Source organism: Diospyros lotus, chromosome 5 (assembly GCF_014633365.1).
Source record: "Diospyros lotus cultivar Yz01 chromosome 5, ASM1463336v1, whole genome shotgun sequence".
Lineage (NCBI taxonomy): Eukaryota > Viridiplantae > Streptophyta > Magnoliopsida > Ericales > Ebenaceae > Diospyros > Diospyros lotus.
Genome location: NC_068342.1, coordinates 15,345,544 through 15,367,899, shown reverse-complemented (window position 1 = coordinate 15,367,899; position 22,356 = coordinate 15,345,544). Strand labels below are relative to the sequence as shown.

Genomic DNA, 22,356 nt, shown 5'->3' with positions numbered 1-22,356 from the left:
CCCTCTCAAATTTTTGAGTAGTCTCTAACATCAAGTATGTAGAGTTCCATTTAGTTGCAACATCCAACGACAATAGGCCCTTAGATTCTATTTTTTCCACTTCCACACATTCTTTGAATTTTCTTAGTCTTGCTGGAGATTGTCTAATATATCTAACTGCATCCCTAACTTTTGTTATTAATTCATCTAGCTCTTTCAACCTATGTTGCACAACTAGATTTATTATATGAGCCACACACCTGATATGTAAATAATTGTCACTCATAATGCTAGCAACCCATTTTGCCATTTTTTTCCTGAAATTATCCACAACAACATCATTTGAACTAGCATTATCTACTGTCAAAGTCAAAACTCTATCAAGTTTCCATCCCATTAGACACTTCTCAATTGCCATAGCAATGACATCACCCTTGTGACTATATATTGGACAAAAATTTAAATTTTTTTTCTTCAATGTCCAATTATTGTCAATATAGTGCGCCGTCAAGCACGTATAATTAATCCTTTGAATGGAGGTCCATGTGTCAGTGGTTAAGCAAACTCTTTCACATGAATTTTTTATCTCATTCATCAATTTCAACCTCTCTTCAGTGAATAATTCAAAACAATCACGAGAAATTGTCCAACGTGAAGGAATCCGAAATTTTGGACAAATCACATTAATGAAGTGCCTAAACCCCTCACGCTCAACAAATTTGAAAGGCATCTCATCTACCATCACAATGTGAGATAAAGCCTTTCTAGCAAGCACTTGATCAAATTTTCAATTTCCAATTTATCAATCCCATACTTTCCCCCTCTCTCCCAGCCCCCGTTGTCGTTGAAGTTGGTTGCAAGTTTAATTGCATTTGGTGGGTTTCCAAAGTGTAAGGGTGTTTTTTACATGTTTCCATATGATTCCTTAGAGCCGTAATCCCATTTTTTTGGGGATCACAGGGGAACTCCCTAGAACAATAGTTGCATCTCCCTTTAATCTGACCCTCTGCATTTGTAAACTTAGTAAAATGATCACACACATCTAACCTAGCTCTTATTGTTTTTCTCTTTGCCTTTCCTAGTGATGTTGCACCTCTATCAGCTTGAGATTGACTACCTTGACTTGGTCCTATTGGTGTAAGTCTTGAACTATCATCTATACTACTAGGGATGTTTGTGGCGTGACTGGTGTCTTCTTCTCTAGCCATCTAAAATTAATATAATTGTAATTAATATGTATTAAAACAGTGAGTTAAAATGTCTTTTTGTGATTAACTTACAATTTTGTAATTTAAAAGAAAAATTAAGAAGCTGCAATTAAAATTCTATTATCCTCCTAATTCTGTCCACTTCTACTAATTATATGAAAATGAATACTGAAGTCAACAAGAGGCTGTAATTTAAAAGAAAAATTAAGGGACAAAATGGGACAGGGTATCCCATTCTGTCCACTTCTACTAATTATTTGAAAAAGAAAATGTGTTTGGTTTATAATTTTTCCCTTTATTATAAAGAAATTGATTCAACATGGAATCCACTTCTACCACATTACACAACTAAATAATGTTGGGATAAAAAATACATGCCTGAAATTTTGCAAAAATAACAGCAAGTTTAGGTTGTTCAGCAGCCTCATTTCCTTATACAACCTGAGATGTTTCAAAAAGAACAGGTAATGAATCCCAACATAACAAAGAATGGCAACAACAAGAAGTCAACAAGAAATGAGAAAAATAATGGCAACAACAACAAACAAAAAACCCCCAAACCAGTAACTAAAAGTCCAAAAAAATTTAAAAATCCAAAACCCTAACCTAATGAAAATTCGAAACTAACCTAACATTTGTGTTGGTCATAGGTGTGGCCGTGTGAGTTGATTGTCGGTGACTAGGTGTGGTCTGGGTCTAATCGATTATGATTTAGGTTTAGGGTTTCGGTTAGGGCTAGGAGTAGAACGAAATGAGTCAAGGACCTAACCGACGACGACGAATCGAACAGACGGTAGGGCTTCTCTTTCTCTTAGTTTTAGTTAGGATGGATTAGGGCTCGAACGCTCAAATAATCAAAGATACAAAGCCACTGACGAACAAGAACTCACCTCACCTCTGTCAACGTCTGACGAAAATGGAAAAGACGATGTTGCAACGAAAGGAATCGACGGTTACGGTTGGAAGCAACGACGATGCTAGGGTTTCGGTTTCCCCCTCTCTCTCTCTCGTACAATGGATTGGAATGGTCCAAATGGATGCGTGCATAGCCCCCCTTGGTTCTCCACGCGATATTCTTCTCTGTGCAGACTCGGTTTTTTGTGTCAAACAACGTCGTTTTTATCATATACAAAATGACGTCGTTTTGATTAACGGTCAATTCGGTTAACTGAGTAAACCGAACCAGTAAAACCGAACCTGATTTTTTATAAACCGAAATTTGACCTGCCTTAACTGAACTAATAACTGATTCTAAACTAACCGAACCGAACCGGTCAGTTCGGTTTGGTTAGTTCGGTCTAACCGAACCACTGCACACCCCTAACTACAGTGATTGTGGGATAGGGAGAAGTGATGTAAAGTGACCTTAGCAGCTTTGTTTTGAGCTTCTTTGGCAGTTTGTTGTGATCAGCAACATTAAAGGTGCCAATGGTGATGGTAGTGGTGAACCGATAGTTGAGATTTGGATCATCTTTGACTGTTGAGTATTGGGGGAACTTCCACACATTCCGTTGGTATACCATCTGTAGCTATTTGTACATCTCTCTCTTAGGAAGAAGTGGGGACATCAAAGAATCAAAACCGGAAAACAATCTCTGCACCATTAAAGCTTGCACACTTGAAGAATCCAATGTCCGTTTGTCATCAAAGCCCCTCACTGCCTCTTGCTTCACTGCTGGCAACCCTAGAAAAAACAGTTGCTGCCATTGCCTTGCTTTGTTTTCTCTCCTGGAGAACCAAAGCCACCATTGACCTGTCCAGTGCTTGTATCATCCCTGCTCTGATGAGCAGTTAAAATCCACATGTACCATGCGTATTTAAAGGGTATATTGGTAATTGTACTTATTTATTAATGCCAGTCAAATGCAACGGTGGTCACTTTAATTTCTGAAACACGAAGGTACTCTACTCTGTGTATTTTTTTAAAATCTTAAGGGTGACAATCTAATGTACATTATAATCTTTCAAAGTTTTCTTCTTTGGGTGGGTAAGTTATTTCAATTCATTTCAGTATACTCCTTGCACCATTGTCTCCGTACATTGATCACAATTAAGTTGATGGTTTGCTCCTGTACTGTCATTCTAAAAGGTTTTGTTGTCAGTTGAAGTCTTTGGTTTTATGTTGGAGATATCAACCTAGTAATTTACAATCAACATAGCAATCATTTTGATATGAACTTGTCAAAGATGGATTAGGACTGTACAGTGAAGTCTCAATGGACATAAGTTGCTCCTGATGATGATGAGTTGTTCTTGCTGATGGCTTGATAAGAACTTCTAACTACAGTATATGTATAAATGTGTTAACTTTGATCATTAATATTTCAACTTTTGATTCATAATGGGAAAATAACCTCCTTTCATCTAAGACAACACGTAGCAGTGACCAGTTGAAAGAAATTTCCTTGTAACTGTTAGAAACTACCTGAGATACCTTGTCCATATTTTTGGAATTGATATGCTTGATGTGCTACATCTTCTAGAAGATTATGTCTTGATTATATGTTTCGGTTGTATCCGAAATTGTATATATTTCCAAATCTAGATTAGGGAACTGCCTAATCTAGATTTGGAAGCTGCCTATTGTGGTAGAACATCTTGTATATATATTCATTCGAACCTTCAAGGGGAATAAGATCGAATATCTTTTTTTGCCATTTTTTTACATGGTACCAGAGCCATAGGAAGTCGATCACCGGTCTTTGTGATTCTTGATTGCCGTGGCCTTTATCGATATTCAATCTTCTTATATAGCTATCAAAATCTCACAACACCATGACGGATTCAGTTGATTCCAATGGCACAACAGAGGTCCCTTTTGCTAGAAGTAATGGTGTAATCTCAAGAAGAGAGCTACAAAATATCCAAGCAGCCTACAGGTTGAATGGAAGAAATTACTTGAAGTGGTCTCAGTTGATTCGAACATTTTTTAAGGGTAAAGGGAAGCTAAGTCACCTACTTGGAACCGGGCCAAAGGAGAGTGATTCTATGTACACGGCCTAGGATGAAGAGGACTCTTTAGTCATGTCCTGGCTTTAGAACTCCATGATGCCAGAGATTTGACAGAGTCATGTTTCTAAAGACTGCCAAAGAGATTTGGGACGCTGTGAAGCTCACCTACTCCAAAGTGCATGATGTTGCTCATATCTATGAGATCAAGACCAAAGTAGCAGTCACTAAGCAAAGCTCCTGGTCCATCACTGAGTATGCATATCTATTGCAGACACTATGGCAGGAGTTAGACCACTACCAATGCATTTAGATGAAATGCAATGAAGATGCAGCTATACAAAAGAGGTTTGTTGAAAAAGAAAGAACTTATGACTTTCTTGCAGGCCCTAACATGGAGTTTGATGCAGTGAGAGTACAAATCCTTGGTAAGGAGGACCTGCCCTCTCTAAATGAGGCAATCTCCATTGTGCGTGCAGAGGAAGGACAAAGAGGAGTAATGCCTGATGGTTCTCCTATAGATAGCTCAACCTTTGTAACCTTAAAGGATTTTAATCAGGGTAAGGAATCTGGAAAGGAAAAGAAGGTGCTAAACTCGTACAAGATGATCAACAAGGACTCGTTGTGGTGCACCTATTGCAAGAAGCCAACTGAAAGGAAAGTTCCAGATTAGATAGATGCAATGGAACTCAACCGAGAAGAGATTGAAAAGCTGAGGAGTTTGTTGGGATCATTAGAAAAGAAAACTGAGACAAGTACCTACTCTCGAGCCCTCACAGGTATCTCTCCTTCTTCTCTTACCTTTCATGCTTTAGATATATCTCATCCTATTACTTGGATTCTTGACTCTAGAGCCACAGACCATATGACATGTTCCTCACCTCGATTCATCTGTTGTACATCATGTTTTAATTCCAAAAAAATAACTATGACTGATAGATCATTAACCACTGTGGCTAGCCAAGGGGATGTCCGTATAAACAGACATTTCACCCTCAAGAATGTTCTTCATGTCCCTAAACTCTTTATAAACCTTGTCTCCATTCAAAAACTCACCTTAGATGCTAAGTGTCGTGTCATTTTTTATCCAACTTTTTGTAAATTTCAGGAACATGACACGATGAGGATGATTGGGCGTGCTAGGGAAAGAGCTGGACTTTACTACCTTGAAGAACTAAGTGAGCAGGCTCATAAGAGGAGAGTTTCCCTTGTATCATTCCTTGCTCGATCCAATAAAGATAAGTTGTGGCTTATCACTTCCGTCTTGGTCATCCCTCTTTTATGGTTCTTAAATTGTTGTTTCCTTTCTTATTAAAGGGTCTACATGTTAGGGAATTCCACTGTAATGTGTGTGAATTTACAAAACACAAGAGAGTCTCATTTTCCCTTTCTAATAAAAGAAGTAGCCTTCCATTTACACTAATTCACAATGAGGTATGGGGTCCTTCTATTGTTCTTAACATCTCAAGGGCGTGTTGGTTTATTTCCTTTATTGATGATTACACTTAGGTTGTCTGGTTGTATCTACTAAAGACTAAATTTGAAGTGGGAACTGTTTTTCCAATGTTTTACAACATGATTAAAACACAATTTGGGGTTGAGATAAAAAGGTTTAGGTCTGACAATGCTTTAGACTACTTCAATCAGCCCTTATCTATTTTCTTTCAACAGATGGGCATACTCTATGAATCTTCTTGTATTCATACCCATAAGCAAAATGGAGTGGTTGAGAGAAAAAATGACCATCTTTTGGCTGTTATTAGGGCTCTTCTCTTCCACAATAATGTTCCAAAACAATATTGGGGAGAAGTAGCCTTAACAACCACATTCCTCATTAACCGGTTACCCTCTAGGAGTATTGATTCCCAAAGTCCAATTCAACTTCTCACAAAGGCATCTCCTGAATTTAATGCATCTAACTGTCTAACACCCAAAGTGTTCGGTTGTCTCACTTTTGTCCATATCCATACTCCTAATATAGGCAAACTAGATCCTCGTGCCCTCAAGTGTGTGTTTATTGGGTATTCCTCCTCTCAAAAAAGCTATAAGTGCTATCATCCTCCTATCAGGAAGTTTCTTATTTCAGCTAATGTTACCTTTGTCGAGGATAAACCCTACTTTGCTTGAACTTATCCTCAAGGGCAGATTGTAGTACCAAAGGATAGGAATAAGGATTTGTTCCTCCTTGTCCTACCTTCTTCCTCTCTCTTTTTTGCTAACTCAGAGGACTCATCAGGTATGATACAAGGAAAGACTCTACCACATACTTCCTGTCCACTATAGGTCTACTCAAGGAGAAAAGCATTGGTTCCTCTACCTATGCAGGTTACAACATCTGATCCACGTCCTGCTACTGACATTTCTACTGCTATTGACATTTCTTCAGGTACTTCTCCTACTAAACTTGAAACATCATCTATTATACCTGATGATGAACTTGATTCGAGAGATCACGATCTACCTCATACTTGTGACCTTGACCTTCCTATTGCCCTTAGAAAGGGAACAAGGACTTGTACAAAACATCCATTACATTTGTTCATAATCTATTCAAAATTGTCTCCTAGACATAAAGCCTTTCTCACTAGCCTGAACACAATTCCTATTCCCAAGACCTTTTCTGAAGCAATAGGTAATGAGAATTGGAAGAATGCCATGGAGGTAGAGATGGCAGCCCTGGAGAAGAATCAAACCTGGGAATTGGTCAATTTACCAAAAGGGAAACATCTAGTGGGATGTAAGTGGGTATTCACTATAAAATACAGGTCAAATGGATCCTTAGATAGGTACAAAGTAAGATTGGTGGCTAAAGGATATACATAGACTTATGGGGTAAACTATCTGGATACTTTTGCTCCAATTGCAAAACTAAATACAGTAAGGGTGCTATTGTCCTTAGCTACTAATTTAGGTTGGTCATTGCAACAGTTTGATGTCAAGAATGCTTTCTTGCATGGTGACCTGGAGGAAGAGATTTACATGGAGTTGCCACCAGGATTTGGGCCAAAGACTAAGGAAAATGTGGTGTGCAGATTAAAAAAGGCTTTATATGGAAAGAAACAGTCACCAATAGCTTGGTTTGGCCGCTTTACAAAGGTTATGCTCGATATGGGATACAAACAAAGTCAAGGATCTTGTTGATTCCCATAAATCTATGGAAGGAGTATGGGCATAAGTTGTGTTTCGTTAATAGGTTTGTATTTAGGAGTTTCCAAATTAGAAGTTCCCAAATCTCTTTTAGGATACTTTCCTAAATCAGACTTAGGAAATTTCCCTAAAACCTGTACATATATCTTTCCTTTCTTGTATGATAGATGTTTCCTATATTGTATGTTTCCCTCCTCTATAAGAGGACTAATTGTGTAAAGTTAGAGATATGAATGAAATTATTCCTTTCAGTTTTTTACATGGTATTAGAGCCTCCAATACCTTCCTTAGTCCATAAACTCTAAGAGTGCCTTCATTGCACGTCTCTATCCTTTCCAACTGCCAAGCCTTTATTGCTACTTGTCTCTTACCTGTCGACAAGAGAAATCATGTTTGAGATTTCAGAAGTCACCCCATACATGGTAATTGGAGAATCAGCTTCAATGGATCAACCAACTGAAGCTGGAACCGGAACAGGAGTTGGAGAGTTGCCTGGAATCCACCAATCCTATCATTTAGACGATAGGAATTACTTGCAATGGGCCTAGTTGGTAAGGACTTTTCTCAAGGGTCGTGGGAAGATCAGCCATCTGATTGCTCCTCCTCCTAAATCCACTGATCCTACTTTCCCAGCATGGGACATTGAAGACTCTCAGATTACGAACTTATAGAAAAAAAAAAGAAAAAAAAGACTCTCAGATTATGTCATGGCTACGGAATGCCATGCAACCCGAAGTAAGTAGAAATTACATATTTTTGGATTCAGGTAAAGAGATTTGGGAGATTGTGAGACAAACTTATTCTAAGATCCAAGATGCATAAGTGATTTTTAAGGTTAAAACCAAGATTAGTAGCACTAAATAGGGGGGGCATGAGTGTTATAGAATACTATAACTGGATGAATGGGTTGTGGCTAAAGTTAGACCATGATCAAAATATTAAAATGGTATGCAGTATGGATGCTGCAACTCTTAGCCAAATACTTGAAAGTGATAGGGTTGTTGAATTCCTAACTAGCCTCAACTCAGAATTCAACCAAGTAAGGGTGCAAATCTTGGGAAGAGAAAGACTCCCATCCCTCAATGAGGTTTTTGCTATAGTTAGAAGTGAAGAGAATAGGAGGATTGCTATGCCGAGTGAAACTAACTCAAAGAGTTCAACCATGGTGACAAACAAAAGAAAAGGAACAAAATTTAGGGTTGGGAAAGCATAGGTCTAGTCAAGAACCGTCAATAGAGAAGGCCTATGGTGTACTTATTGTAAGAAGCCAAAGCACACCACCTAAGATACTTGCCTTAAGCTTCATGGGAAGGAAGTTGTTCTAAGCTGCATGGGAGGCTTCAAAAACTTGGCAACGAAAAACTAGGCCTATCTATTAACCGAGGGCAAGAAGAAGAAGAACCGGCTGATGAGACATAACTCCTCTCAGGTTTTGATCTTACTCAACTGAATTCAGATGAAATCAGCAAGCTCAAGTCATTCCTAAAGACTTCAGGATGGGACCTGCTCACTTGCTCAAGGTAATCTAGGTAGTTGTCTTCACTCAGCTTCCTTTTCTACCTCAAAAATTGAAGAAAGGGATATTTGGATCCTAGATTCAAGAGCAACAGACTATATGACCCCTAATCCTCATGTGTTTTGACTCTTATCAACCACTTGCAACCTCTAAACAAATCACAATAGCCAATGGAACATCAGTTCCAATCACCAGACAAGGCAAGGTCACTCTTAGCCCTAACTTTCCCATTAAACAGGTACTTCATGTACCACATTTGTTAGCCAACCTTGTGTCTATTCATCAACTAACTAAAGATTTGAATTGTCGTGTTATTTTCTTCCCTCATTTGTGTGAGTTTCAGGCCATGACAATAGGGAAGATAATTGGTGTTGTTAGAGAGGACAATGGGTTGTACTACCTGATAAGGGAGGGGACTTATCCTAAAAGAGATCAACTGCAGGTTGCTTGCTCATCTCAGGTCACCTCAAATCATAAGGGTATCTGGCTGCAACACTACCGCTTTGGTCATCCTCCTTTTACCCTTTTAAAAAATATGTTCCCTACTTTATTTGGTACCCTAGATCCAAGTCAATTTCAATATGATGTATGTGTTATCTCTAAACACCATCATGTGTCCTACCCTATCAGTAATAAAATCTCTTCTAAACCATTTGCTTTGATTTACTCTGATGTGTGGGGACCTTCTAAAATTTCTAATTGTTCTGGGGCACGTTGGTTTATATCATTCATTAATTATTGCACTTGAATGACTTGGATTTACTTGTTAAAAGATAAAGCTGCCATTAGTACCCTTCTACCCAATTTTTGCAAAATGATTTCAACCCAATTTGGTTTCTCGATCCAAAAATTGAGGACTGATAATGCAAGAGACTATTTTAATCATCACTTGCATAAGTTTTTTCAACAAGAAGGGATTATCCATGAATCCTCCTGTATAGATACTCCACAACAAAATGGAATAGCTGAAAGAAAGATGAGACATCTCTTAAATGTGGCAAGATCTCTCCTCTACCACCATAGGGTTCCTAAGACTTTCTGGGGGGAAGTTGTTCTTACAACAACTTATCTAATTAACCGGGTTCCAACCAAGTTATTACAGCACTAGAGTCCATTCTAATGCCTATCTGTTCATTTTCCAGATTTATTCTTGCATACTCCTCTTCCTCTACGGGTGTTTGGATGTGTTTCCTTTGTTCAGATACCTAAGCATAACCAAGATAAGCTTGATCTTGAGCTCTTAGATGTGTTTTCCTAGGATGCTCACCCACTCAAAAGGGGTACAAATGCTACCATCCCCCCATGAGGAAGTTCTATGTGTCTAAAGATGTAACCTTTGTGGAATCTACACCATTTTTTGGTTCACCTCAGGTTAGTCACCAAGGGGAGATTCTGGTTCATGGTGACTAAAGTACTGATAATGATCTCTTCTTTCCTAACCTAAGAGAATCTCCTCTTATCTATTCGAGTACTAATCAGTCTCCTATGCAACTTGAGTCTATCTCATCCCCTCACCCTCCTGCCTACCCTTCACGAAGCAACCATGACCAAGGTGATGATCAGGCTGCCCCTGAGCAAGAGCAATCAGTCTCCCTAGAGCTGGTATCTCCAATAAGTTATAAGGGATCTCCTTATGTATTCAAATGTAGGCAACCCCAGCATGCACCAATATCAGTCCCTAGGACTTCATACTACCTTCACCTTCAGTTCAAACTGATTCTATTGATTCTATGCATGATGACTTAAACCTTCCTATTGTTGTTCGAAAGGGAGTTAGAAGTTGTACCCAACACCCCTTAGCCAATTTCTTGTCTTACCATCGCATCTCCCAAAACCACAAGGGCTTCCTAGCATCTTTAGACTCCATTGTGATCCCTAAATCAGTCGATGAGGCTTTAAAGGATCAGAACTGGAGGCAGGCTATGCTGGAGGAGATGAGAGCACTAAAGAAGAATCATACATGGGACTTAGTGGCCAGACCAAAGGGGGTTACACCAATTGGTTGTAAATGGATTTTCAATGTGAAATACAAGGCAGATGGGACTCTAGAAAGGTATAAGGCCTAGTTAGTAGCCAAGGGTTACACTCAATCATACAATATAGATTACCTTGAAACATTTGCCCCGGTGGCAAAGATGACTATTGTGAGAATTCTCCTATCTCTAGCAGCCTATTTTGGATGGAACCTACTGCAGTTGGATGTGGAAAATGCATTCCTACATGGAGACTTGGAGGAAGAAGTTTTTATGGAAATACCTCCTGGATTTCAAGAAGAAGATGTAGGGAAAGTTTGCAAACTCAGGAAGGCTCTCTATGGGCTTAATCCCCAAGAGCCTAGTTTGGCAGGTTTTCCAAGGCCATGTAGCTATGGGATACAACCAAAGCAGGGGTGATCACACCCTCTTTATAAAGCACTCAAAAGAAGGTAAGGTTACTGCTTTATTGATGTATGTCAATGACATAATTGTCACTGGAAATGACAAAGAAGAACACAAGAACCTTAAGGGAGAGTTAGCCAGGAAGTTTAAGATTCAAGACCTTGGTATCTTTAAATATTTTTTGGGAATTGAAGTTTCCTATTCTAAAGATGGAATATTTCTCTCTCAAAAGAAATATGTGTTGGATTTATTGGCTGAAACAGGATTATCAGTTGTCAAAGGGTCTAACATTTCGGTGGAGCTTGACTATAAACTTTGGGTTAATCGTAGTTGTGAGTCAATTGATAAGGGGAGATACCAACGGCTGGTGGGCTGGTTGATATATCTTTCCCACACTAAGCCTGACATTGCCTTTGCTATCAACCTAGTCAACCAATTTGTGCATTGCCCTACCAAGGAGAATATGCATGCAGTGAGAAAAATTTTAAGCTATCTGAAAGCTACTCCAAGTAAGGGCATTCTATTCAAATCAGGAGGTGAATTGGACATCAAGGGATTTACGAATGCTGACTATGCTGGATCCATTACTGATAGAAGGTCAACAAGTGGGTATTGTGTGGTTTTGGGTGGAAATCTTGTGTCATGGAGGAGCAAGAAACAAAGTGTGGTGGAAAGTGTGGTGGCAAGATCAAGTGCAGAGACAGAATTTAAAGCAATGGCTCTTGGCCTATTTGAGTTATTGTGGCTAAGGATCATCCTAGAAGACTTGGGGATCAAGGTTCAAGGTTCAATTAGGTTGTTTTGTGACAACCAATCAGCCATCAACATCGCTCACAATCCTGTCCAATATGACAGGACAAAACACATAGAAATAGGACAACGCTTCATTAAAGAGAAGTTGGATGCAGGTTCGATCCATATTCCATATGTTTCATCTAAGGAACAAGTAGCTGCTATGTTGACTAAAGGGCTGGCAGTTAAGAGGTTTGAGAATCTAATATGCAAGCTAAGAATGTTTGACATACATTTCCCAATTTGAGGGGGAGTGTTGATTCCTGTAAATCTATGGAAGGAGTATGGGCATAAGTTGTGTTAGTTAATAGGTTTGTATTTAGAAGTTCCCAAATCTATTTTAGGATACTTGACTAAATCAGACTTAGGAAACTTCCCTAAAAGCTATACATATATCTTTCCTTTCTTGTATGATAGATGTTTCCTATATTGTATCTTTCCCTCCTCCATAAGAGGACTAATCGTGTAAAGTTGGAGATATGAATGAAATTATTCCTTTCAATTTTTTACAGATCTCATACCTTGTTTGTACATCACTTGGCTATAGGGGGAGTGATAGCATTACTGGTATATGTGGACGACATTATTGTAACCGGTGATGATATAGAGGGCATGGAAACATTGAGAGGATGTCTAGTCAAGGAGTTTAAAATCAAAGAACTGGGCAGATTGAAATATTTCTTAGGAATAGAAGTGGCTCATTCTAAAGAGAAATTTTTTATCTCCCAACAAAAATGCGTACTTGATCTATTAATGGAAAAGGTATACTGTTCAAAAGAGGAGAAGCAATGTCTCTTGAAGCTTATATAGATGTTGATTATGCAGGGTCCATGGTGGATAGAAGGTCTACATCTGGATATTGCACATTCCTAGGAGGTAATCTTGTGACTTGGAGAAATAAGAAGCAAAATGTTGTGGCTCGGTTAAGTGCTGAAGCAGAGTTTAGGTCAATGGCCCTAGGGATCTGTGACTTAATGTAGCTTAAGATACTATTGGATGACCTCAATATTAATTGGACAACACCTATGAGACTCTAATGTGACAATAAATTGACTATAAGCATTGCACACAATCCAGTTTAACACGACCAAACAAAGCATGTTGAAGTAGATATGCATTTTATTAAAGAGAAATTGGACAGTAGACTGATTTGCATCCTATATGCATCTTCAAGTGATCAACTGACAGATATTTTGACAAAAGGTCTACCGGGAGCTATGTGTCAAAGATTACTAAATAAGATTGGAATGCATGACATTCACTCATAATCTTGAAAGGGAGTGTTAGAAACTACCCGAGATACCTTGTTCATATTTTTGGACTTGATATCCTTGATGTGCTATATCTTCTCGACGATTATGTCTTGATTATATGTTTTGGTTGTATCCTAAATTGTATATATTTCCAAATCTAGATTAGGGAACTGCCTAATCTAGATTTGGAAGCTGCCTATTGTGGTAGAACATCTTGTATGTATGTATTCATTTGAACCCTTCTAGGGGAATACGATCGAATAACTCTTTTTGCCACTTTTTGACAGTAATATCTTTGAAGTTTCAAACTTTTAGATTTTCTGAAATACTTGCAGGCTCTCAAGGATTTGTACACACATTTAACACCTATTCAACGGCTGAGTATTGCTCGACATCCTAATAGGCCTACTGTTCTTGATCATATCTTCAATATCACTGAGAAGGTATGTCTTTATTCTCATACTCATCATATGTCATATTTAAATTTTAATTCCTACCTTGTGTAGATTGTTACTTATTTCTGTGAATCATGAAGTGGGTGGAACTCCATGGAGATCGTGCAGGCTATGATGATCCAGCCATTGTGACTGGCATTGGCAGCATGGAGGGAAAAAGTTATATGTTCATAGGACATCAGAAGGGAAGGAACACAAAGGAAAATATTGCACGCAACTTTGCAATGCCAACCCCTCATGGGTATATTTCTAGGATCTTAGACTGAAAATGGTAACTTTTGACTTTTATTCAAAATGAATATGCTAAAAATGACTCACGATCCATTCCATAACCAGTTTTTTCTTAGTAGTCTAATAGTTACCATAATAAGTTGACCATCCATTCCCATATAAATATATCAAGACTTTAAGTTGCCTTGGACTTTCCTTTTATTATCTCTCCCCTCCAACTTTAAGGTCAATTTGACATGCTCTAGGCATATTTTCCTTCCTTGTACTCGATTTTATTTCAAACAATAACCATGTTGCTGAAACATCATCTCTACAGCTACAGAAAGGCATTGCGCATGATGAAATATGCTGACCATCATGGTTTGCCAATTGTTACCTTTGTTGACACGCCGGGAGCTTTTGCTGATCTCAAATCTGAGGAACTTGGTCAGGTAAGTTGGGAAATGTCATCCTTTCCAGGTTGTGCTGTTTTAGGTATGCCTTGATTATATAGATGTTGTACGTGTAGGGTGAAGCAATAGCTCACAACCTGAGGACCATGTTTGGCCTCAGAGTTCCCATTGTAACTGTTGTAACTGGTGAAGGTGGCTCAGGTGGTGCTCTCGCTATTGCTTGTGCCAACAAGTTGTTCATGCTGGAAAATTCTGCATTTTATGTTGCAAGGTATTGTTCAGTCCTTACTCATTCTTTTTTCCTTTCTAGAATTAGTCAAGGAACATATAACTTTTGAAAAATAAGAAGGAAATTGAAATCATCTTTTTTTTTGGTTTCCTTTGTAATAAAGACTAGCATTTTGAGCATTGATATCTTCACATTATTTGCAAAGGCAGTGATTGCTCCATACAGAGCCTTTAGTTCTGATGCATTCCCTCATTAGCAACTATTGTACATGTAATTTCTTTCCCTGCCATAGTCTCATCCCTTTTTATTGTGCATTACCTTATTCCATGATTATCATGGAATTTTTGCTGGTTTTTTTCCCTAATTAGTCCTGAAGCATGTGCTGCAATTTTGTGGAAATCCTCCCAAGCAGCTCCTAAGGTATATCCCGATTCCTGAATGTGATAGTTTCAATTTTTATGAATATTTAATCCTCTTTGTTGATCAAAGCCTGGCTGCAAATCTGTATAGGCTGCTGAAAAACTGAGGATAACAGCTCAAGAGCATTACAGGCTCAGAGTTGCAGATGGTATTATTCCTGTAAGTACATCAGGTCTTATTGTGTTTGTATTTCCCTTTCTCCATTAGATTTACATGAAAGAACATAACGGTAAAGAAGGGGCAAAAAATTGAATCGTATGAAAAATAGTCTGATTCTAAAATTTTTCATAGGATTTGAGATCCCTCTACCGAAGCTGAAACTTAACGAAGTAGAATTTCTTTCAAACAAACTGAATTTTCTCAACTAGTACAGGTGTTGATCAACAAGTGCCTCTCTTCTATATTGGATTGTAATGTTGAAGGTGTTAGTGATGAGCTAGTGTCGGGAAGCTGACTGGGAAGTGAAATAGATGTTAAAGCACATGGAGACTAGAGAGAGCCTGTGTTCTTCTGTTCTCTTGATGGTTATGCCAGAATGCCAATATCTAAGGGGGTGCTGATAGCCAGCGGTGGGATGACATGAACAATCATGGAAATATTAATGATACTGGCACTCGTCTTTAGGCATGGCTTGGGCATATAGCAGGCTAGCCCATGATCCAATTGGACTTCCCTCTTGTGACGAGCTAAGAGTGAGATCTGGTGCAGGAGTGTGGCCTTGACGAAACATGTAGCTCTAGGGTTCCATCTACATATATCTAGAGGTGCCTTGTAGAGGGAGACCTACAAAATTTCGGAGTTGTCCTATATTTGGAGAAGTACAATTAGCTTCTTGAGTGCACTCAACATAGTAGAGGCAAAATAATGGGAGACCTCGCCTCCTCTCACTGGTGGTGCATGCATGGGAGTGAAGCACCTACGTGGATGGTTCCATTGATGGAGTTGAAAAAGTTCCTAAAATGTATTTGGCGGAGAGCACCCTTGAGAAAAGTCTTTGATGGCTAATGGAGCCTTGAACAAAGTGTTCCATTCATAGAAGCCAGGGTCATGGTATTGAACCACAAATTGGGTTGAATGTTCCAATTCCGGGTTGAAAGTGACCCAAAATACTCTGGTCGCGAAGTGGATCACCAAAAATGGCAAAACCAGATTTTCAACTTTGTTTTGGAAAGGTTTTGGGCTTTTAGCATGATTTGTCATCGAAGGTCATTTTTTGTCAATATGGAAGCACACTCACATAGATCAAAGAGAGGCAAGCCTGCTAGTGGTGACAGGAAGTTCGTTGGACATGTCATGTGCTGACAACATTTTGTGTGACTCTCGCTAGTAAATAGATCGCGCGTGTGGGAACGTAGACTTGATCTCTAACGAACTGCTTCCATGGAGGCAGGTGACCCACCTCCAGTGACTATTCTGTTGTTCTTACAATCATTTGTCTGGCTTCTTGCCATGAACAAATTATGCTAGAGGCTATGTATTCTTTTTTGTTTTAGGTAAGTACAACACAATGTATTCTGCAAGTGAGAATGGTTGTTTTCCAATGCTCTTAAGCATTTTGGTCTTTTTCAATGCTCTTAATGTTTTGTTTTTGTTGTTTTCCAATGACTTTCTTTTACAAACTTTTTAATTTTTCTTTTACAGTTTTTGTCATTTCTTTTGCTATTTTTTAATTACTAAAGTTATATTGAATTAATATTATTAATACATTGAAGAACTCAATGACCACAACATTGACAAAGAGAATAAACATCAATAGGATTATTTTGAAATATTAATAAAGCATTATTTTTATTTAAAAAATTATAAGATATATTAATTTAGTTAGTGTAAATTTAATATCAACTCTAGTTAATATTCAAAATGTATCATGACCCCAAACAGCATACCGATTAAGCCTACCCCCCACATACCCTTATTATACTACCCCCATCTTGCAACCCCTATCGTACCTTAGGAGCTGCCTGGCCACTATGGTTCCATTGGCCAAGAAAAGGATGTGGCAAGCGAGGTCCTTACAATCAACAAGGAACATGAAGAGACATCAAAAGTTGGATTCTAGAAGGGACATTGGAGATTCTCATTGCATCTCCAATTCTCAACCAAGGAGCAAAATATTGTTTTTTTTTTTCCTCTTCCATTGAAACAGCTGAAAAGTTTCTGTTTTGGAGGTGATCAACATGAGAGAGTAGTGGAAAAGAAAATTCTAGACTTTTCAAAGTAACGAGATATTTGCCCAAACTATTGAAACTCTAGAAATATTTTCATAACAATGAGTTGTTTGTACATGTTAGGAATATCTAACAACATTTATTTCTACATACCTTTTTTTACTAAAATAGAATAAGAAAGAACAAATGAAATTTAGTTCAATTTAAAGTTAAACGAAAGATAGTGTCAGAGTAAGGACATACTTTGAGACATGTTGGGATTGGATTGCGTTAACCACACATAGAAATCGTGATAAAATAATGACATAGAAAATCTAATGTGGTTCAGCCTCAACAAACCTCCATCCATGATCCCACCACAAGGGGATAATCTACTATGTGTGGTTTTGCACAAAAAAACTACAAAAGCTCCTGACACATCCCAGACTTCAAATAACTAGTTGCTCACATTTCAAGGACTCTGGTTATCAAATTGAGGAACACATTCACAGTCTTCTCTAATCCAAATAACTAGTTGCACACCTTGGGGACTTTCCTTATCTGGTTGAGGGCCTCACATACTCAAGACACACAACCACAGTAACTCTGTTACGTCATCTCACAGATTACTGGTGCGATCTATCAACAATTGAGCTAGGGGTTGCCTATTTATAGTTTACAACTCATAACCCTTGTGGGATTAAGTTTCTTAAACCTATCCTGATCCCCTATCACAATCAGATTGGGTTTCTAAGGGACTCAATCTCAATCAGATATGAATTTGTGGAGTTATCTAACAACAGACTGTCTTGCTTTTATTCTATATATGTTTCTCCTCATAATTGGTACATTTTTATTATCACTATTACTTGAACCTAGCATTTCTATGAGCCTATTTCTAATTACTTGTTTAGAACTTTTTATTTGTGAGTATCTAGTATTTAGTGACTTATTTTGAACCTTGTTCTTGTTCTTTTTATAAAGGGGGGAAAAAGAAGTTTTAACATTTGTTTTGGAGGAATCCCCCTAATTTTAGATACAACTTGAACTATTAATATCATAATGATTGCATCGTTCGATATTGTATATTCATGATTATATATATTTTTTCTCAAAGATAACTTGGTTTTTTTAATTTTGATAAAGATAACTTTGTAGATTTTATTTTATTGGAACCTATGAACATATTTGTGCTTGATAAAATTGATTTGTTTGATAATGCTTACCATTTTATATTGAATTAATTCCAAATAAATTACTTGTGACCTTGAATGAAATGGTGCATAGACTTCAAACATGCTCAATTATTAAATTATTGAGTTTGTATATTTTAGAAAAAAAAATAGTGTGTTTATATGAATGTTTTCATAATCTTTAGTGTATGTTCCAAACATTTTTATATAATTCCAATATCTTTGATTCTTTCCCCTGCGTTTTGCTACGATTTCTGAATAGTATCATTTTTGAGCTAATTGAAATAGCACATCAAAACAATATTTTTATCCTTGATGTCAGCAAGTTTAGCATCTGGAGTCATGTCATGGCAAGCTTGATCTCTGAATGGTGAGATTGTAAGGGTCCAGGTAACATGGAGGTAATATGGCATGCCATCTTGAAGTACATAATATGTGTGCCCAGAAAAAGTAAACATGATTGTGGTATTTCTAGAAGCGTGCCTGGATTTTTACTGCGTCTTATTTATCATCTGTCCAGTACTGTAGTCTGATTGGGTTTTTACGTCTTCTGTTGTCATATTAATTGTCTGATCCCTAAATTTCAGTTGGTAGGCCATTAAATACTGGTTTTATTTTCTTTCCCATTTTTGTTAGCTTACTTTAATGTGTTAGTTGACTTCGTTCAAATATGTTGATCCATGAAAAATCGAACTCTTCTCCACCAGCTTCTTCTTTCATCATTTATCTCCAAGTATATTTCCCGTCCCTGGAGAGCACTTGCTGTAATTTGTGCAGGGGAAATGGAAACTGCTATGCCGTACAATTTGACTGATACATTGTGGTTCACTGAAAAAAGAAAAGAGAGAGAGATTGATAAAATTTGGTTCAACCAAAATTATGAACCTTTACAGAGGTGCATGAAGATATTGGATCTAAGCCTTCACGCCAATTTGGAATGCTGAGTTCTGTTAAGCAATTTACAGTAGTTCAGTTAACAAAACTACTAGACGTTGTTTGAGTGATTCTCTCCAAGATGGCAGTTAATTGCTGGGATACTACTTATCACTGATGAGGAACTACAGTACGTGATGGGTAGAAGAGACGAAGCAGTCCAAGGAGGGTGCTGAGAGAGAAATTAAGCAAGAGTGATGGCAAGTTGAATATTCACTTGCCTCCATGTTGGTCTGCTCACATCTTTATAGTTGGTAAGTGAGGTTATAACAACCTTCTTGGTGAAGTGGGGAGGTTTTGGGCTATCCCTTAAGATCTAGGAAACAGATAGAAAAGGTCCTAGAATATCAAGTGGCATTTTGTTTGTTCTGCCTGTATGTCACATCATCATTGAGATGCCTTTGATCTCTTTCTTTATCAGACTGGTTGCAAACCAAAGGCTCTTCAAGTTGAGGAATGGCACTCACGGTGGACCTTCAACTCCAGCTACAATCCCACAGGAGCCCAGGTAGCCCTGAGGGAGAAAACACTTTCCAGTTCCTCCTCAGGATTCTAAGTTTTAAAAAGAGCCAGTCATTTGACCAAAGAGGGACGTCCAAGACATTGAAGAGTACTTAGGCAGGAACTGAAGGTCAAGGGCACAAGCCCAAGGTTTAGAGACCATGGGCTCAAGGGAATGATCCAAGTTCCAGTGACCTTGGGCTTGAGGGAGAGAGCCAACACATGTAAAACTTTGGTGTTCACACTTCAAAATTTTATCAGTTGGAACCCTCTTATTGATGCTATATCAATTATATAACTATTATTTCCCTGTCACATTACTCAGCTATTTGCTGCTGGATTTTCTTTTCTATTCTACCAATGTATGCACCAGTCTTTGAGGAAATGAATAGAAGGTTACTCATGGCTCAGTTAAAATTTAACCAATTCTCTCTTTTTTTCTTTTGCCTTCTTACCTGTTTTTTTATTTTTATTTTGGTTGCTGCACGGTTGCGTTTTTAATCAATCTGCTATTCCTTATTTCCATTTTGTTATTGAATTACTGCTGTTATTATTTACAGGAACCTCTTGGTGGTGCACATGCTGATCCTGTGTGGACATCAGAACAAATTAAGCATGCCATCACCCAGGCAATGGAGGTAGATTCTTAAAATTTTCATTGCTCTGTAAACTTGCTAATCTTCTTTGAAGGTCAATCTACTAAAAGCTGTTATAGTAAACAGCAACATCTCCATAAACTTCACTTGCAGAATGAGTAAATAATTAAGCAAATATAGTCCAATCAAGAGTCTTGAGAAGTACAGAGGTTTTATTGTGTTGCACCTTAACAATGTTCTGTCTATCAGGCATGCTAGTTACTGAAGTGTTATTGCTAGCTTCTAAGGATCCCAACACTATTTACATTAGGGAGATGCATTGGTTTCTAGCTTATATCTCCTTGGTATGGTGAGCTTGTTTCACTAAAACTAGTTTCCTCCAGAAACAGTCCAAGATGCTAGAAATTTATTTCCAGCTTGTGTTACCATTAGATGAGGTCTTTTCCATTCCTCTTTGTGTATTTTTTTGTTTCTCTTGCCCCTAAGAGTGCTACTCTTCATGATTCAGGAGCTGACAAAGATGGATAAAGAACAGCTGCTCCATCACCGCATGCTTAAGTTTAGGTTAATTGGAGATGGAGGTTTTCAAGAAGGTGTTCCAGTGGACCCTGAGCGGAAACGCGCCATGAGGCCATCTGATATTAACACAACAAAGGCAGATGATATTGAGACAGATCTTGAAAATCTTAAGAAGGAGATTCTAGAAGCAAAGGGATCCCCTGGTCCAATAACCATCCAAACAATCGAGAAGCTCAAGCAAGATTTAGACCATGAGCTGACCAAAGCATTCATTTCTATGGGCTTGCAAGACAAGATTGAAGCACTCAAGTTGGACCTATCTAGATTGCCTAATGGCTCTTCAAATCAACCCTTTAACCCGGCTTTAAAGGAGAAGGCAGACCAAATAATGCTAGAGTTCAAGCAAAAGTTGTCAAGGCCCAGAGCGTATCTTGGATTAAAGCAAAAGCTAGATAAGCTGAACATGGTTAGCAGGCTCATTGAACTGAAAGAAAAAGGTGAGAAACTAAAAGCAGAGATTAATCAAAGAGTCCCGGAAGACATAAAAGCCAAGAAGGAACTTATGATGAAGGCCCGGGAGAGTCTATCAAAAGGGGAAGCATTGGATGATAATTTAGCAGAGGAAGTGGAAAAGGTCAGGAAAGGGCTTGAAGATGTTCTGAAGTCAGCTAACCTGGAAATTGTGGGAGTGATCGAGGATGAGTCAGGATTTCCTGTCCTGAAAGAAACCATGGTGGAGGTGAATGTAGAAATTGGCAAGGAGATTAAGAGAGCAGTAGATGCAACAGGTCTGAGTAGCAAGATTGAAATGTTGAGGGAGGAGATAGCAAGAGGGTCGAGCTCGGAGAAGGTGAAGAAGTTGGAAGAAGATATAAAGGAGGGAATAGCAGCTGCTATGGATATCACAACTTTGAAGGAAAAGGTTGAGAGCTTGAAAAAGAAGTTGGAACAATCCAACCAAGCAATAACTGGAGACAAGGTTGGTGGTGACAGCAACAAATATCAAGACTAAATTTTGATTCACCAGAAGCAGACATGGAAACAAAACAGACAGTAGACAACAGATATAACTGTTTTGCAGAGTGTTTATTTTGCGAATTTTCTTTGTTCTAATTATTGGCATATAATTTGCGCGTATTCAGTATCTAGATGTTAATAGGAAATTACATTCTCAGAAATGTGGCAAAAAACATATCCTGTGGATAATAGGAGCTTGCTGGTCCAAGGAGCTTGCTTGTGGATAACAGTTAAAGAAGTTGCTGCCTTTTGTTGGGAACTTGTTCTGTGATCTCCACATGGAGTTACAAGCTTGAGTCTTGGGTGGAAACAAGTAAACCTTGATTTCTTTCTCTTTTTTTTTTTTTTGGGGGGGGGGGGGGGGGGGGGTGGTGTTTGGGGCTGTCAATGAAAATTTATCGCCACTATTTTTCAGGTGTGCATTAGATAACTCATCGACAATACTCATATGTTTTGGCCTCTGTCAGTGTTGCAGTATGTGCTTTGAGCTGCATCTCTGGG

At 38.3% G+C, this 22,356-nt stretch overlaps 1 protein-coding gene across 4 annotated transcripts in view; it reads left to right on the top strand.

Annotated features, from left to right (window-relative positions):
- LOC127801608 (acetyl-coenzyme A carboxylase carboxyl transferase subunit alpha, chloroplastic-like) overlaps positions 1-22,114 on the top strand; it is a 30,956-nt gene extending 8,842 nt beyond the window's left edge. For all 4 annotated transcript variants that reach the window (XM_052336878.1, XM_052336877.1, XM_052336875.1 and 1 more), the window contains 8 exons: positions 13,558-13,665; positions 13,758-13,918; positions 14,225-14,339; positions 14,417-14,571; positions 14,898-14,949; positions 15,040-15,108; positions 20,284-20,361; positions 20,828-22,114. In XM_052336878.1, coding sequence (XP_052192838.1) covers positions 13,558-13,665; positions 13,758-13,918; positions 14,225-14,339; positions 14,417-14,571; positions 14,898-14,949; positions 15,040-15,108; positions 20,284-20,361; positions 20,828-21,850 — 1,761 coding nt within the window. In that variant the 3' untranslated portion in view covers positions 21,851-22,114. The remainder of the gene's footprint in view (positions 1-13,557; positions 13,666-13,757; positions 13,919-14,224; positions 14,340-14,416; positions 14,572-14,897; positions 14,950-15,039; positions 15,109-20,283; positions 20,362-20,827) is intronic.
- The last annotated feature ends 242 nt before the right edge of the window (positions 22,115-22,356 follow it).